Below are 19,207 nucleotides of genomic sequence, written 5' to 3'. Positions count from 1 at the left end.
GACTGTAACTTCGTATCTTGTAAGGCCAAAAAATTATTAAGAGAGAGAGAGAGAGAGAGAGAGAGAGAGAGAGAGAGAGAGAGAGAGAGAGAGAGAGAGAGAGAGAGAGAGAGAGAGAGAGAGAGAGAGAGAGAGAGACAATCGATTACAGTTATCAAATTTAGGGTCAGGGGTCGGCCAAAGGGGTCGTCCATATTCACTGATTAATGTTTTTGCGATATTGGCGATATTATACACCAGATTGTGATGAAAATTTGCACATGAGTGTTTTGAGAGACGAACAATCGATTACAGTTATCAAATTTAGTGTCAGGGGTCGGCCAAAGGGGTCGTCCATATTCACTGATTAATGTTTTTGCGATTTTGACGTTATTCTACATTGGATTGAGATGAAAATTTCCGCATAGGAGTTTTGAGGGACGCTCTTTTGCTTTCAGGTTTCAAATCTTGACTCAGGGGTCGGCAAAGGGGTTATTATCTGTTCACTGTTTTTACGATATTCTCTTGATCGAGCATAGAATTGTAATGAAAATTGACACATGGGAGTTAACAGAAAAGATAATTGATTTCAGGTATCAAGTTTTGAATCGTGGTCAAAAAAAAGGCCGTCCATGTCAGTTGCTCACTGTTTCCGCGATATTGTCGTAATCATGCATCGGATTGAGATGAAAATGTTCAGATGAGGGTTATAAACTATGAGCAATTGACTCCAGGTAGCATGTTCCGTGTCAAGGGTCGGCGAAAATGGCGTCTATATTCACTGTTCACTGTTTTCAAGTTCTTGACGTTATTTTACACATAATTTGAAAAGAAAAAATGGCACAAGGGAGTTTCGAGGAACGCAAAGTTGGTTTCAATTATCGAATTTCGGGCCATGGGACAGAAAAAGAGGGTTTCACTGAAAGTTCAGTGTTTTGTGCAATAATTTTGTTGGAGGCAGTTAATTGATACCAATTTAAGTGTGAAGGTCAAGCAAAAGAGTCGTGCACATAAAGAAATAGTACATGTTTCTGCCATAATGTCTAGATTTTGCAACCGATCGAGAAGAAAACACTCTCACATAAATTTTAATAAAAAGCCAATCAACCGTTTAATTTGAATTTCAAGTAATAGTAATAGGAGCAAATTTAAACACTGTTGAATTTTTTCCCCAAAATTGTCGAAAGAATGTTTCGAATTGATTTTCTAAACTCATTTTGAAGTACCAATGATTTAAAGCGAAACGAAGTTCGTACGGGATCAGCTAGTCTATAATAAAAAATCTGAACATTTTTTTTACTAAGCAGACAACTGTATTTAAAATAACTTTGAGATAGCCGGGATGACGGGCTTAGGGCTTAGACCCCCCATATAACCGCCAGTAAATAAATAAGTTGAAATAAAATTATTTATGGTTCGTCAAGTTTCGAATAATTTGGGATTTCGGATCCAAATCTTCCCATTTCAATTGGGTAGTTGCAGGAAAAGGAAGAAAATTTACCATCATCTTCTGCATTTCGTATGCGTCAAAAATATTTTTAGCCGTACCTTAGTTTGAAAGTTTCTCGCCGTGTAACGAATGGTTTTATTTTCTGATATCCCCCGTTGTCAGTGCTGCTACATAAATAGTTACAATAAGTTTTATCATTTGTGGACCTACAGAAATAAATGTTCTGCCTGTTTTGCAACGTCTGTTATCTATAGTTTTAATGTGTTATCAAATTTTAAATGAAGATTAAAAATGATTCAATTTTAAAAAGGTAGTTTAAACGTTTACATATTCGAAAATAAATTTTGAAATTTGAATTCTTTACAAGAGAAACCTGTATTTTAAAGATAAAGAAGTGTAGCAGGCAACCCGTCTCGTTATCTCTTTTACTTTCCCTTTGCTGACAGCCGCCTCGAACGTGGCCGCACGACGGCCGCTTTCATTTTCCCTTTCGGCTGGATCTGTCACCGCTACGTGGCTGGCTGGCTGCAGGCTTGAAGAAGTGGCAACAATCCGAAAGTTAACTTCCAATCGGCAGGTTCGCAGAGTGCAAAAAGTTACTCGTTCCTCAGGATTTTCGCCAATTTCATCACACAAATTCACCATGATCGCTAAAGCCCTGCTCGTCGTTGCCCTGGTGGCCGTTTCCGCTTCGCTTGGCCAGGCCAGCTCCTGCAGTAATCCGGACGTGAAGACCAACTTTTTCTCCACCTCGGATGCGACCATCGTCAGCCAGATTGCCTTCGTAACGGAGTTCACCCTCAAGTGTTCCAACGGTGGTGCCGAGAAGCTGCCCCTCTTTGCCGAGGTCGGTGGACGGGTTGCTCCGGTGGTCCGAGTCGGCGACAATAAGTACCAGGTGAGTTCACAGGCCACAGGTCGTACGGAGAAAACTATGAAGGAGGTTGGGGTTAATTGGGCAACAGCCTTCAGGTAGTCATTATGAAATTGTAAATTAAAGTTATCACGTTGAAGCCTTTATTTATTTTTAAATTTAAATTCAATCTCCGATTCCAAAATCTGAAATATTAACCTAAAACCTAAATCTAAAAATAAGAATTTGAAATTTGATTTTGAGTTTCTAAATCTGAATTATCTGCAATTTGTCTTTAAGTTCTGAATCTGTGTGATATCTTGTTATTTTTATAATTTTTGTCTTTTCTGTCATTTTTGGCAATTTTCGTTTTATAATTTTTCTCATTTTGGACTTTTTTTTGTCATTTGTTTTTATTTGATTTTATTTTTGTTCATTTTCTTGGGTTTGTCATTTTTATTCCAAATTTAAATGCGATTCTGAAAACTGATTTTGAAATCTTATTTGACTCTAAACCCGAATTCCAAATTCTAAAATCAGATTCTTGATCTGAATTTGTATTCTGGGATTGAAACTGAAATTTGAAATTAAAATCTGAACTTGGATCTGAAATCAGAATTTAACATCGGGATCTGAATTTAGAATCTTTATATTCAAATTAAAAATCTGATTGAGAGAATGCATCATAATCCTGAATCCGATTTTAAATCTCAAATCTGAATCTGAATTTTGATTTAAAAACAAAATGAAGAATCCTTAAAAATAAGCACCAGATTGAACAGAAAAAAATGACAAAACAAACTAAATTCTTAAAATTGACAATATTGCAAAAAAAACTGTTAAAATTTGACAAAATTGTCACCATTTTCAAAATGTCAAAATTGAAAAATAAGATTACAAAACATATTTACAAAATTGTCATCATTTTTAAAAGTGTCTAAATTGTTCTGAATTGACCTAAATTGTTCAAAGTAAACAAAATAGTTTGAATTCACCTTTTTTTTTATTGTTTACCAAATTTACATCAATGTCTCAAAATTGTTGCCATTTTTTAAATTCATGAAAACGTCAAAACTCTAAATTTGTCAAAATTGACAAGTTAAAAAAATAATCTAAATTGCCACCATTTTTATACGTTTTTCAAAAATATAAAAAAATCCAAAATCGTCAAAACTGTCAAATTCATTAAAATTGTCAAAATTTTTGGAATTGTATAGAACGTCAAAACAGGCAAAAATGATTAGGATGAGGATAATGAAATTTACAAAATGATTTCTCAATCTTTCAAGGAGCAGTTCAAAAACTTCATAATCTTGGAGTTATGACTACTGGTTTTGATTACATGAAATGATAAATCAAAAGGCAATAAAAATTGGTAAGATCAAATAGGATACTCAAATTTGAACCAACAAACTATAATCAAGAATTTCACTTTGAATCTTTGTTTTAGAACTTATATAACTCTTTTTTGTAATTTCTTTAAAAAAAATTACTGTAAATTTTGAGTTGAAAACACTCCCTATGAAGCTTTTTTAATGCTGCATAATTCTTCATAATTGTTTTCCAAAATCTTCAAATTACGAAGCATTTAAAAAATTGATTCAAAAAACCATTCCAAAATTCTTACTAATTTCTCCCATTTGTTTTCCCATTCTTCAGGTAAGCTGGAACGAAGAGATCAAGAAGGCCAGCAGCGGCAAGTACACCATTCGCCTCTTCGACGAGGAATCGTTCGCCGCCGTCCGAAAGGCTCAGCGTGCCGGCGAGGACATTCAGTCGGTCAAGTCCCTCACCAATGTGGTCGTGAGCTTCCCCGGTGCCTACAAGGGTCCCTGGATCAATTCGGAGATCCTGGCCGCCGGTGTGATCGGATTCGTGGCCTACGTGGCATTCTCCACCCGCAGCAAGCTGTTGGCGTAATAAGGACGCAAAACTGGAAGAGGGAGCGAGATTACGATTTAAAAAAAAGAAGCACAGATTCACCATCATCATCGTGTCGTGATTTGATCTTTTACCTTTTTTGGTTTTTCTTAAGTTTTTTTTTCCTTGAAAAGCATTTGTGTACATGATAGGACTCAATAAGTTATGATTTTGTTTTTCTCTTGTCGTCGCTATTTGCTCCGAAGTTGACAAACAGGACAGGCAGCAAATCAGGAAAAGCACATGTTTTAGATGTGTTTCCGCGAGGTTCATAGACTGGATTTGTTATATCTAGAAAAGCTAATAAAAGAAAACCTCTAGCGATAACCTAAATGTGTTTTTGATTCGTGTTTTGAATGTGTCCTTTATTTTCCATTTTGTTTAAATAACTGATATGAGATTAGGCCGCGGTAAGTATACCTCTTAACTTAAGAACCATCGAGAAAATAAAACCTCAAAAATATAATCATTTTTTACTGGCGGATCAAATCATAAAAGCTAAGTAGGACTTTTGCTTATAAAAAGTAGAGTTTGAGTAAATTATTACTTTTACGAGGCTATAAGTCAAAATTAGTAGAAAGCAGTTTAAAAATATTTCAGCAAAAATATCTTCTGCTGGTTGAAAATGTACTAAAACTTCCGATGAATAGTGAAAAAAGAAAGTAAAGATTTGATAGATTCATATTCAGGTATCAGATTCCAGTTTCACATTTAAGATTCCAAACTCAGATTTGGGAATCAGAATTCAGAATCCAAATTTTAGATACAGATCAGATTCAAATTTATGATTCAGATTCCGAGAGTTTCAGATTTTATCTAAATCCCTGAATAAATCTGAAATCTGCACCTGAAATGGAAATCATGTTTTTTTTTTAATATTAAATAAGATTTTGAACACTGAATCTCAGTCTAAAGTTTGAATAAGAATCTAAAATCTCAATGTAGATAATAACATTTAAGTTTGAAATTTGATTTCTGAAAATAAAAATAAATTATCAATACAATATTATTCAAATAAAAAATCCCAAGTTCAAAATTTAAAATGAAAAAGTTATAAATTTTTAAATTAAAAAATTCAAAATTTATAAACGATAATTTTATTGAGTTGTACATAAATTTAAATTCAAAAAATCGAATTTTGAAATTAAAATTGCAAACCTAAAATCGAAAATTGTAACATAAAAACCGAAAATTGAACGTTAAAAATAAAAAGTAGACAGTAAAAGAATAAAAATAACAATTTACAAAGTATATATTTTAATATAAAAAAATATACAAAAAAACAAACAAAATTATTTAATATTATATAGTAGTAAACGCTAATTCGTTAAAAATCAAAAGTAAAAGTTTTATAATTTTAGTAAGTAAAAGTGAAATTTGTTTGAAAGTTTAGGATTTGACAAAAAAGCTTCAACTGTAGTTAAAAGAAAAAACCCTCTTTAAATGAACGTACAACAACAAGAACATCATAAAAAGGTGATTCATAAAAAATCTAATTTTAATCCTGACAACTGTTTGTTTTGAATTTAAACTTGGATTTCGAATTTATGTCCGGATAATGTCAGTTTAAGATTTTTTTATTAACCTTTCTAAAAATCTAAAACCTAATCTGGCATTTTTTATTCTTTCAATTAATTTTCTCCCTACGCTTCAACCCTGGAAAGCAAAAAAAATAAATTAACAATATTAACATTAAAAATTCCAAGTTCAAAATTTCAAATATAGAATTCAACATTTTAAAATTCAAAACTGAATTTTTTTTTTAATTCATAGATGATACTTTCAAATAAAGAGATGTAAACTAGAATTCAAAAAGTTGAATTTTGAAATTGAAATTGCAAAACTGAAAATCGAAAAAATGTTAAATACCCCTTTTTAAACAAAATTCTAATTTCAATTCTGACAATTGTTAGTTTATATTTTAAACTTGGATCATGTCTGATTTAGATTTTTGTATTAACCTTTCTAAAAATCTAAAACTGAATCTGGCATTTTTTATTCTTTCAATTAATTTTCTCCCTACGCTTCAACCCTGGAAAGCAAACATTTTGACAGTTCGTTTTCGAAAAAATAAAAAATGGCAACCCGGCAGCTGTTTATTTACACTGAACCTTGAAAATACCCAAACTTGAGAACTTTCTCCGCCAACCCGAATGAAACTCCCTCCCTACAGGTTTGGCTATTGGTGGCATAGCTCAAAGTTAAGCTCTTAAAGGAGAACTCATCCCCCAAAATCTGATACCACAATAAAATGGAAATCAAAATAAAAAAAATATCGCCAGGTACAGGAATCACACCCATACCTGCAATGCCTTTGCGATTACCATCTCAGGATGCTAACCGCTCGACCACCGGAGAGTCGTTGAGAGAGGCAGCTACATCATCGTATAAGTGAGACTTTCTGCGAATGAAGCGGGAATAAAAGTTATCCCCCAAAAAAAACAGTTCTTCGCTTTGAACTTACCCCCCAAACCTAAATCTGCCACGATGGAGGTAACAGAATCAGATGCGCTTACAACAAAAACCCCCCAAACAAACAGTTCTTCGCTTGAAGGACAAGTTTGGCTTATTGGCAAGCTGTGATTTTTTCACAAACTTAAGTTGTCAATCTTGAACTTAGGTTTGGCGGGTGGCAGTTCTCAAGTTTGGGTATTTTCGATTTTCAGTGTATTTTGAATTTTTATTTTCAGCCTCCCGCGAGCAGCTCGGTTGTTCGCTCGCAGTCTTCAGCAAAATTTCGATCCGTGTGAACGTCGCGTTTTCGTGTTCCGCCCGCGAGGACCAGTAAAAGTGCAGTAGCAGCAGCACAAAGAGTCATCTGTGACGAGAGGCAGAGAAAAAAAAACTAAATTGCCCGTCTAATTTGTTCATAAATTAGAATAAGTAATTGATTGGTGGAAAAAGTTAATGGTTGCAGTGAATTCGGATAGGAAAAAAGATAATAACTATACTGCAGCACTTCAGAAGCATCTCGTAGAGAATTTTTGCGCAACAAGAAGTTCCGCCCAGTTGCTGGGTTGAGGTTGTTTTCTTTCTGCGTGGAGTGTTGTCTGTCGGTGCGTGAAGCGGATTCGAGAAGGTACTATTTCTGCTGTGAAGAAGTGTGGCGGGTGGTGTGAAATCATCCGACACACTCGCTCGTGCTGTAGAATTTGTCATCACCGAGCGAGGGAAGTGATCGCAATACATATCGTACGATTTTTTGGTGCCAAGGTGTCGTCGGACACAACGTCAGTATAGATAGAAGAAGATCATCATGCCACCTTCACGACTGGACGGACTGTACCGATCCCTGCTGTTGACAAAGTTCTTCACCAAAGGCTGGGGCAAACCAGAAAATCTCGAAAGGTATGTTGTTTGCCTCTGGAAACGGAACATAAAGAAAACCGGATCCGAGTGCTTTGTACTCGCGACGAGTGCTCTAGTTTAAATTTGCACCTTCGTCAGCAATAAATGTGTCACGTAATCTGCTGAGATTATACTTAAAAGTTTACAGGATCCTATTATCAGCCCAATCAAGGCTTATCAGGCTGTTCAGGTTTGAACAACGTTTATGATTTTGTTTGTTGAATTTTTTTTTCTATGACACGAAGTATCGTCAAACAGTTTTTGAATAGAAGGAAGAGGAACGAATTGACATTATTCACCATCTGTTTTCGCCAAAGTCGAGTTTCGTTCTACCACATAGAAACAAGAACTTCTCATCCATGAGGTCGTTAATCTTACAAAAATTAGCTGCCGGTAAACGTCTGACTTAGCAACTATTTTTAGTCAGAAGATACCTAGGTACTGGCTTATCTAATCAAATGCTGTTTACGTCCTTTTCTAAGCCAAAACACACTAGACTTTCCTGTTTGTTGGAAAAATATTTATCACCTTAAGAGAAATTGTTTACCAAAAAACCGTGGCTAAGTGGCTGTGAAAGCGCAAGTCGAATGTAGGGGGTGTGTTTTTGCAATTGCGACGCAATTCTGCGTGTCCTTGAGGTTTGTTTTGCTGTGCTGTTGTAGTAGGTCTCTAGTCTCTTGGGCTATAAAACAGAGAGCAACAAAACGGACGGACAGTGATTGTTGTTTAGAATGGCTGCTTCAAAACAGAAGCGAGGATGAACCAGAAACGAACAACCAGCACCTTCCTCAATCGAAAGCGTTTCGGCGAGTGTGGTGGAGGTGTGTCGATCAATATGGAATCAGCCCAAGGCTGGTTCGAGCGGAATCGACGCTATCTTGTTTGTTTTGATAGGAGGATACAAGGCAAAAAAAAATCCATTTCATTTGAATTATTTATTTAGCATGCAATGCATTTTTAATAATTATAAACTGTTCTACTCAACACACTGATAAGGTTTCAATAACTTTATTGTTTTATGGGAATTGAGCATAACACGTTATCAATTCGTATAGCATTTTACGAAAGAACTAAGTTGTAGAAGCGGTTCTGAAATTATTTCTCATAGCTTTAATCTTTAAATGTTAAATTTTGTTTCCTTGAGCCTAACTATGATTTTTTATTGATGGGCTGACGATAAATCAACAAAAAACTATTAGGTACAATTGCAAATTCAGATTTTGCTTTTATACTGTTTTGATTGAATTTAAACTAAACATCCCGTCGTATTCATCGAACTGAACAAGTTTACACATAATTTTAGATAAAAATAATAAAAATACAGAAATGAAAAATAAAAATTGATAATATAAAAAAGGTAAAAATTCAATACATAATGATAACAAAAAAATCGAAAATGATAAAACCGACAAATTTAGAAAATGCTTAGAACCAAAAAATTACACAAAATAACAAAAATGATAAAAATGCGCAAATTATGCTTTATTTCTCCCGTTAATTGAACAGTGACACACTTTGTTCTTTGTTGAATGTTTGATGGCAAATTATTTTCATGAAGTCAGGGTGGTCAATAACTTTTTGTGCTATCTTTTCAGGGTGTTATTTCATCAAAATCTGTTGGGAGCACATTAATCTTCCAAAGCTATTCGTCCATCAGAAGACACCCGTCGAACTTGGTCAGTACCTGGTCGTATAGCTTCCGAGTACGGATTTCTGCCACACTATTCTGTTTTATGGTCCGATTTGGCTGTTTGCTAGCTCGATACGACTTGATTTCTTACCGGAGTCGAATTGTCCTCTCGGTACTATGGACAGCACCGAATTTTCTGGTCAAATCACGGTCCGACAGATTGGAATTCCTTCTAATCATCTTCAAAATCTTACCACGCAGTTGTTTGAATTGTAAAAAGAATAAAATGGGAATAAGTTTAGGGAATGTTTTATTTATTTGGTCAAATTCATTAAATTCTAAATAACATTAATGTCAGATCGTTTATGGAAGTGTCCTGAGCAAAATTCTGAGATAAGTCTTTAAATGCTCTTGCTTGTGAATTTATTCTGCGGAACTTAATAAGGGATGAGACTGAACAGATTGTTGCCTCCAGTATCCGTTTACCTCTTAAAAATTCTACTCTTTATTTTTGATTATTGAACTTAAAAAAAATTGAGGTCTTGGGATTATTTCTAGCGTTCTATAAAACATCTGACTCCTCCTGCTCTCTGGAGCCACCATTTAACCACTAGATTTCACTTGTTTAATCGGACTTGCTTTGAATCGGGTAGGGCTCAATGATAACGTAATCAAAAGTTTCCGCAGTATTGCGATAAAAAAAAATGTATTACAGTCTTTTAAAGTTTGCTATGTGATTTTCTAGAGATGTACCAAATAGTGGTATTCGACCAACATTATACAATACTTACTTACTTCGTTGTTTCTCTGCCTTCGAAGAGATCGGTTGGATTTGTTCTTTCCCATCGCGTTGAAAGGCTTTGTTTGTATAAGTGGATTTTGTATTAGTTTGTTGTTTGTTGTAGTTTGTATTAGTGGATTAGTTGTGGTGATGAGCCCTTCACCGGGTGACCACCCTGACCGGAATGTTCCGGAATGGATGGATCCAAAAAATATGCATGCCCAATTGTATTACCTTGTGCTTAGAGGACGTGGAGGAGCGAGTTTCCCGAAAAATCCATTCGCTTTCGGAAGAACGATAGAACAACATGCTGGAAAAATCGAAGGAGCCTTTTTCGAGAAGAAGAATAGCTGCTAAAAAGTCGAAGTTTAGATCAAGTTCGAAAGATTGCCACCTTAATGTAGGCTTGCCAGATACTTTCAGAAAAAAGCGGGACACAAGCGGAAAAAGCGGGACATTCAAGAAACTCTTTATAAAACTCAATTGTAAAGCAAAACTTATACGTTTAACACCCAAAGTTATTCATAGAGATTAGAGAGTATTCTAGGGTTTTTTTACTTGAATTGATTTTGTTCAGTTTTTTTATAATTTTTTTATTTATATATTTTTGCATCAGCACTGTTTCAACGGTTCTCACAAATTAACACGTTATTTAAGAGAAAATATTTTAAGTTTTGCGTGTAAACGACGGATTTGATGCCGCGTAATAAAATTTTTTTGAGTAGAATCAAATCTATTTAAAATTTGTTTTAAAAATTTGAAAACTTTAGAAAACATCCATCATTGTATATTTGGACAATTGAGTCGAAAAAGGTGGTGTATGATAAAGATTAAGATTCCGTCGAAAAATCAAGATCTATAAGCATTTGGAAGCAACTTAAGTTTTTTACGTTGCATTGGTTTGAAGTGCTCCAAGAACTTCTAATCAGAATCTTACTGTAACTTAGGAGTTAATCGGTATTGTCTTGTATAAACTATGAAAAATGCTGCTTTTTTTGAGAAAAGGCGTATTTGAAAATTTCCGTGTTGAACCAATAACATTTGGAATCTAGACTAAAGTGTAATTTATTTCCAGTGTAACTCAGTGGTTTTTGTAAAAGTTTCCAAAAAAAAAACAGGACATTTTAAGGAAAAATCGGGACAGTGGGACATTCAACAAAAAAGTGAGACATGTCCCGCTTTTGTGGGACGGATGGCAACCCTACCTTAAAGCATCTTCTCGATGGAACAGCAATATAAATTGGACGCCACCTGAAATTGAATATTCGCAAATTTTTGATCCGTTGCTCCGAAGTAGATGGAATGTCAGAGGAAGAACTTAAGAAGGAACTAGCATCGCAAGGAATTACTGAGGTTCGCAAAATAACGAAAAAAACGTCGACAGGAATAGTAGACACATCCACACTGATTATGACTATAAACTCGTCGGTGGTACCAGAGTTAATTGACTTTGGTCTCCTCCGTGTACGCACTCGCCCCTATTGCCCTTTACCGTTGCTCTGCAGAAACTGCTTGCTGTATGGTCATCCGAAAAGCCGCTGCCAGAATCCAAAAGCTTGTAATGTTTGCATCAAAACCGTTTTGTCAGAACTGCAAAGGACCGCACGCTCCCGTTTTTCGGGATTGTCCGGTATGGAAAAAAGAAGAAGGAATACTGAAACATAGCACCGATAGCAATATTTCGATTTCATCCGTCCGAAGACTAGCCGAAAATATAACGTATTACCAACGTACGCAAGAATCACCCAAAACCAGCAAAAACTATTTACTTAATCGTACACACCACAACACAAAACACTACCAGAAGAAAAGAAACCACAGCAGCAAACCACCCAGCAGAAAAGAGTTCATCAACAGCCAGCAACAATTCCACAGTCAGCGCAGCAAACCAATAAGTTATCGGATTGCACTTCTCCGCCTCGGAAGAAGAACGTGTCGTCACCAGCAGTAGAAGAAACAGTTCTCATCAAAAGAAATTCTTCCAGCTCCCCTCCGGTTGCTTCTCACCCTTCTTCAGTGAATGAAGTTGTCAGTGTACTATCGCACAACAGAATCGCAAGCAAATACCAAGATAACCCCTTTTTCCTTTCCCTCCCTCTCCTTCCCCTACTCCCATTTTTAATATTAGTTTTAAGTGGAATTCTCGACACATTAAAACTTGTAAATGTTACGGCTTTAAATAAATTTAAGTTAATGAATTAAAAAAAAAACTTAATGTTCCCGCGCCGATCCTTCGGTGCATAGGGCCGTGGTAAAAGACCTCCACTGTTGACGATCCGGAGGGAGCCAGCGTCTTCACCTGGTCCCAGTCAAGATTCTCGTCGACAGTTCGGATTTCAGCGGCTAGACTTCACCGCCACGAGTTTCTGTGTCTGCCTCTTCTTCGATGTCCTTCTGGATTCCAATCTAGGGCCTCTCTGTAAATTTTGTTCTCATCTCTTCGCACCGTGTGCCCAATCCATCTCCACTTACGTTCCCAAATATCGATTTCTAGCGCCCTTTGATAACACCGGTGATGTAGTTCCTCATTTGAGGTCCAATTGCCAGGCCACTAAGCGCGGATGATATTCCGCAGGCAGCGATTTACAAATACTTGCAGTTTTCGCGTCGTCACCGCATATGTGCATCAAGTTTCAACACTCGTACAACAATACGGATTTGACGTTTAAGTTGAAGATTCGGATTTTCGTTCCAAGAGAGATCTGGCGTGAGCGCCAGATGTTTCGGAGACTCGCAAACGCAAATCGTGCTTTTCTGATCCGGGTTTCGATGTCCTTCTTGGCACCATCATCAGGCGTTATCTGGCTACCAAGATACTGAAAGCACTCCACTTTCTCAACCTGTGGTCCAGCTACCACGATTTTCTGTATTGATTTCCATCGACTTGGTCTTTCCGACATTGATTATGAGACCTGCTGCCTTGGAGCTTTTGGTGAGGTCGTCGAGTATGCTCTGCATGTCTTGTTGTCTTTGGGCGAGCAAAACAATATCGTCTTCCAGGTCAAGGTCGTTAAGCTGCTCCATTGTCCAAGAATTCCACGGCAATCCTCGGTTCGGTCTACAGTCATCCATTACGATGAGAAAAAGCAGCGGTGATAAAATACATCCTTGTCTCACTCCAGCAGTTACCGGGATTGGTTCGGCTAAGACACCGTCGTGCAAGACTTTGCACGAAAATGCCTCGTACTGTGCTTCGATGAGATGGACTAGTTTCTCTGGGACCTTTTCTTTTTCGAAATCAATGAACACCAGTTGAAGAGAGTCCTGAAACTCGTTGATTTGTTCCAGTATTATTCGTATCGTTGTAATGTGGTCCACACATGATCGTCCGGATCGGAATCCAGCTTGTTGCCGTCGGAGGGTAGCTCACTTTGCAGAGTACTTTGATTACTTTGATTACCGCACTCTGTCAGGTTTAAGCTGATCTGTTCGATCGTTCAATAATTGACCTGCTCGGTCTTTCAGTGGCATTCTTGCATTAGTCCTTGCACTACTAAGCCGGCGAAAAATGTCATAAAGTAATCGGATATCTCCATTGGCGGCGACTCTTTCTCCCTCTTCGGCTAGGGAGTTTGTCCAGGCTCTCTTGTCTCGTCTACAAGCTCGTTTCACTGCTAGGATGTTCCAGAAAATGTGAAATTTAAGTTTACTACCAAGCAACCCACCAGAGTCATGGTATTTGAAGCGGCTACCTCGAATGGATTAAAGATGCCTCCAGTTCTCATAAAAGCTGGAGTAAAAGTTAAAACTGAAGTCTACAAGGACAGAAGAATCATGTGCTTCCGTGGATTTGGGCACGCAGAAAAAGAATGGGGAGTGGTTTCAACAAAACGTTTTGTTATTTTATTTTGTATTTTAAAAGCAGATTTATGGATAGCTTTCACAATAATTTGGAATATAGATAAACGAAAAATTTTGTTATTTTTACACGCTCATTATTTATTGCATCAAATTTAAATATGGTTTATTTTGAAACCAATATTGGGTTTATGCGATAAACGTGTAACTGAAAAACGATAAATCGAAAAAAGAAAAAAAATTAAAAGTCTTTGCATCCGAACCACAACACAACAGCGGAAAGAACCGTCAGGAAAGCCCAGCCGAGGTTACGGAACACAGCAAGCTCATCAGGGTTCCAGGCTAGCAGCTTCAAAGGTAGGTTTCAAAGTTTTATCTTGCTCGTAAACTGCTCATAACTGGCTCATTTCTCCGAGAATTCATTTTTTTTATATACTTTTCATTTATATTCCAGATGATGCGGGTGCCTACACCTACTGTTGCTCCCGGTTGGCGTTCTTCGCGTAGGTATTGGTCTTCGGGGAACCACGAAGAGCAGACCGACCACGGCCTTCCCCATGACAGCAGGAGGATTGGCGTTCATAATTACGCAGCTACCGTCATATGGCTGCTGACTGTTGTGAGGGCTCGTACGTCGGCCCGTAATGTGCTTGGTCTGGCTCAGAATTAGGCCGTAAGTACTAGTTCCCTGAAGCAACCGGCTCTACCGATTGTGCAACATTTACTAATTGTGAAAAATTTAAATAAAAATCTTTTTTAAATGCGATATATCTTTAAAATAATTGGAATCCGAAATGCAATCAATCTAAACAAACAATTCCCTTGTTTCAATTTAAATTAAAAAAAAGATTGATTTCAAATATCACACTTTAACTTTTTTTTAAAGCGGATTTTTGTTGTGATATTCACGCCAAAATTTTATTATTTTGAAATAAATCATGGATCACTTTTAAAAAGGGTGTATTACATTTTCAATTAAACGATAAGTTTAAAGCGAATCGATACTTTTTGTCAGTGCTACCAAAAATATATTTGTGCTTTTTTCCAACCAAAAATTTTATTATTTTCGTTCGAAATCTTATTGTTTCTAAAATATATTTTTCTGCGTGGGCAAACTTCGGTAAACCCAAGAATGTTGGTTTCCAACTAGATGGAGCCCATGCCATACCTCGAAACGGACCCAAACCTGGTTGGAGGAGAATATGACGTTTTAACCGAACCCCGATCGACTTTTTGATGTGGGCGTATGTTCAAGCGAATCCCTGTGCATATCCTCATCCAAGTGTCGATTCGAAGGCTTCCATCTCTGAGGCTTGAGCTTCAAGGTTAGAGACTTATGTTGCGAAAGTATGTTCCGGATTCATATCTTGCCTGGAGAGACTAGTTGAGAACGAAAGTGGACACATCGAGTTATGGTTTCTCAATATGTTAATCTACGTGCCTGAATGAATAAAAAAGTTTTCAAATCATGCTAGTTAGTTATTAGCGCATTATAAGCTAGTATTAGCGCAAAAGTAAACAGAAGTATTCTTTGAAGTGTTTTCTACACGAACTATTGATAGGTTTTGCCAACAAATGATGCATACGATTGTTTTTATAAAAACAACTTTCAAACTTTACAAGCGTTTTTGAAAAGTATTTTCAAACCTTGATGACAGATTTTCGTATTTTTTTTATGGCACATACTGTACAAAAGGAAAATGAAAGAGTATTACTTGAAATTTAAATTGTCCAACGAAGCACATCGGCAGCGTCCAAAAATGATTTTTCTAGAATAAGAAGATAAACATCAATGTTTTTAAACGATATGAAGTATTAGAAAAAAGTTAATGTTCATCTTCTAACTCTAAAAAAATTTTTGGAGACAAAAACTAAAACTTAGAAAAATGGTTTTTAAAATTCTTTTCCACAAATATAGCATAAATTATATAAAGAATATGTTTAAAAGACAACGACTACGCTAAATTGACAATTACTTGATGAAATGAAACGATTAGGATCAGGATTAGAGTTAGATAACGCGTTTGTCCAACATAGCTCTCTGGAGCCACCATTGAACCCAGCAGATATAGCATTTTAACCTTTCAACTAATTCTCGAAACCGTTACAGACTATTCAACTTCCGGAAAATCATCTCCAACCGAGCGGCCTGCTCGAAGCTCGTTCCACCGGACTACCCGATCGAGATCACCAAGGAGGAGGTCACCTCCGACTGCAAACTGCTGACGGGCAAGTTTAAAACCCCGCTGGAAATTTACCTACCCGGGCTGGTGCCGGATGTGGTGCAGGATGCGCACTTCCAGATCGTGCTACCCCTTAAGTGGAGGGACGAACGCTTCAAGCCGATGTGCATCCATCTTGCCGGAACCGGTGATCATGTATGAAACTTAGTAGGGGGCAGACATTTGAAGGGAGCAGAAATTTATTTTTGCTTTTTTTTTGCAGTATTTCTGGAAACGACGGAATCTCATCGTCAAACCGCTGCTGAAGGAAGCGAATATTGGAGCGATTATTTTAGAAAATCCTTTCTATGGAGCTAGGAAGCCAAAGGATCAAAGGTAAAAAATGTGATAGACACGGTAGAAGAAGTTTGTTAATAAATGATTTTCAATTGAATTCCAGGGCGTCCAGTTTGCACAATGTATCGGATATTTTCGTTATGGGCGGATGTCTCGTTTTGGAGTCGTTGGTTCTGTTGAACTGGTGCGAACGGAATGGACTGGGTCCTCTCGGAATCACTGGTCTATCGATGGGAGGCCACATGGCCTCATTGGCCGCTACAAACTGGCCCAAACCGTTGGTCCTCGTTCCTTGTCTCAGCTGGTCGACGGCATCTTCTGTTTTCACCGAAGGCGTCATGAGTCATTCCATCAACTGGGACGTGCTAGAAACGCAGTACTTCTCCGATGGTAACTACAAAGAGAGACTTTCAAAAATGGTAACCGTTGTCGATGATGCATTCAAGGCTGGACGGAATTTCATGCAAAACTTCAACCAATCTGTGGAAGAACTCAAGCAGGATATCTCCGATACCAACGATCTGGTGTGCGGTGTTCCTCAAAACGACGTCAACCTGACGATCATTCGCGAAACGACTCCCGAATGTGAGCAGAAACGCATTCAAATCAACCAAACAAACGTTCTGAACCTTTCGGAACCGCTTTTAAACAAACTGCTCTCGGATGTCAAGAGTGAACTTGATCAAGCCGAGATCGACGAGTTGAACGCAAAAATTCAACTTGCTCTCAAAAACTACAAAGAAGAAAACAAGACTGAAAGCAACAATCTGATTCTCGAGGTAAAAACCGAAGGTTCACCGGAAACGGCACCATCCAAATCTTTGGGAAGCAAAATTTTGGAATTCGTGACCTGGTCCAGTAATAGTTCGAACACAATCGAAACTTCGCCTCCGACGGAGAAACGAACCCCAATAAACATCAGCAAAACCCGCTGGTGGGAACGTGAAGCGCTTCAATTCATGCGCGGCATGATGGACGAATGCACACACCTGAAAAACTTTTCCGTTCCCTACGATACCTCACTGATCATCGCTGTTTGCGCCAAAGACGATGCCTACATTCCACGGGACGGGTGCTCCAGCTTGGAGGAAATCTGGCCCGGTGCCGAAATTCGCTATCTGGATGCCGGTCATGTCAGCGCCTACGTGCTGCACCAGAAGTTGTTCCGTTCGTGCATCATCGAAGCATTCGAGAGAGCACGCCAAAAGTGGATTCCTCAGCAGGAACAACGATTCGAGGAAATTACCGGTGACGAGAACGGCGGCGATTCTACCAGAAAATAGTTACCGCGGCCTCCGAGACGGGACTCCCTGGGCACACGGGCTGTGATAACACCATACAAAGATTAAGCGATCGAGTTCCCTCTCAAGCGGAAAAGATCCACCTACAACGGAAGATTGTGAAATACAACATCCTAAATCAATAAAGCGATGAAAGCGTCTGTCTTGAAAAACGAAAGGTTCACACTAGTGGTACCTAGACGAAGGAAACAAATGCGATTTTCAACTTTACTCCCGATCCGGAAGTAATAACTGAAAGTTGATCAATCAAAGCTCAATACGAGGGCACACATCAGTGTTTCAGATTCGAAGCAAAGTTTGTTCTTTTTTTATAGTCAGTATTTCCTAGAAGAAATCCAAATTGTACCAATCACTTCGCATTGTGTAGTTGTTTAAATTTATATTAAAGTCATGAATGCGTGTATGTACCAGCCATAATTAGATGTTTTTATTTTGCGCCCAAATAAAGGTTTTAAGTATAAAATGTTGAAGTATATTATATGTCTTTTAAATTTTTCGAATTCCTACCTACCTACCTAAGGGTCCGGCGCCGATTGACCGACGCATAGGCTGCAGGCGATCCGGAACCAGCGTCTTTACTCGCTGCCAGCCAAGGTTCTCGTCAACTGTGCGGATTTCAGCGGCTAGGCTACGCCGCCACGAGCTTTTGGGCCTGCCTCTTCTTCGATGCCCTTCTGGATTCCAGTCAAGCGCCTCTCTGCAAATCTCGTTTTCATCTCTTCGCAGCGTGTGCCCAATCCATTTTCACTTACGTTCCCGAATCTTGATCCGCCTTTTGATGACACCGGCGATGAAGTTCCACATTTGAGATCCAATTGCCAGGCCATCAAGCGCGAATGAAGTTCCACAGGCAGCGATTCACAAAAACTTGCAGTTTTCGCGTCGTCACCGCATATGTGCACCAAGTTTCACATCCGTACAACAATACGGATTTGACTTTTGAGTTGAAGATTCGGATCTTAGTTCGTAGCCAAGCCCAATACCTACTACTGTATTTTAATTGATTTGAGCCCATCTTTTGGGGGGTCAATTTCTGACCTGAAATACTGAAACAAAATGTAGACACGATATTCCAACATAAAAAGATAGTTGGAGCCATCCCGCCCTAGAAAAACAGATTCGCTGGTTGTGAACAAGCTGCAATTTCGACTGTGTGACAAAGATCTGTTTATTAAGTATGTAGTATGTTAATAGGTATATGTATGTGTAGCTTATCCCCCATGGGTGCACGGTAACACCCTAGTTTTGACATTGAGAAAAGATACTTACCTTTGCGAATGAAGCATATTTAAGGGCATTTCTTTCTCTGAAATGGAAAACAGAAGCGAAATAAAACACCGGCCGAATTTTCTTTCCGTCGAAAAGTGGATAATCGTACCTTTATTGAAACTCTCTCTTTTGAAAAATTACAAAATGAAACGAAAAAAAAAAAACAGATGGTTTAGAATTGGAGCGTTACATCGAATCTTCTTACATTTATGGTTCATGATGCCCTGGCTGTGTGTGTGGGTGTGTATTTGTGTTAATTCTGTGTTTGTGTGCATGGATCTGTGTTGGTGTTGGTGGGAGTGTCTTCTATATTAATGTGTTTGTGATTTTTGGTTTTCGGGTTTGTGTTTGTGAGTTTT

The 19,207-nt window shown here is 37.8% G+C and overlaps 2 protein-coding genes across 2 annotated transcripts; both read left to right on the top strand.

The window, feature by feature from the left end:
• The first annotated feature begins 1,932 nt into the window (after positions 1-1,932).
• On the top strand, positions 1,933-4,529 carry LOC129755012 (translocon-associated protein subunit delta). The gene is made up of 2 exons (XM_055751308.1): positions 1,933-2,327; positions 3,942-4,529. The coding sequence occupies exons 1-2, from the start codon at positions 2,073-2,075 to the stop codon at positions 4,200-4,202; spliced, it is 516 nt and encodes a 171-aa protein (XP_055607283.1). The 5' UTR covers positions 1,933-2,072; the 3' UTR covers positions 4,203-4,529.
• Positions 4,530-6,921: 2,392 nt separating this feature from the next.
• On the top strand, positions 6,922-18,052 carry LOC129756269 (protein ABHD18-like). The gene is made up of 4 exons (XM_055753090.1): positions 6,922-7,550; positions 15,870-16,137; positions 16,205-16,317; positions 16,382-18,052. The coding sequence occupies exons 1-4, from the start codon at positions 7,459-7,461 to the stop codon at positions 17,559-17,561; spliced, it is 1,653 nt and encodes a 550-aa protein (XP_055609065.1). The 5' UTR covers positions 6,922-7,458; the 3' UTR covers positions 17,562-18,052.
• Positions 18,053-19,207: the final 1,155 nt, after the last annotated feature.

Source organism: Uranotaenia lowii, chromosome 3 (genome assembly GCF_029784155.1).
Source record: "Uranotaenia lowii strain MFRU-FL chromosome 3, ASM2978415v1, whole genome shotgun sequence".
NCBI lineage: Eukaryota > Metazoa > Arthropoda > Insecta > Diptera > Culicidae > Uranotaenia > Uranotaenia lowii.
Note: the sequence above shows the minus strand (reverse complement) of the source record. Positions and strands in the feature narration are given on the sequence as shown.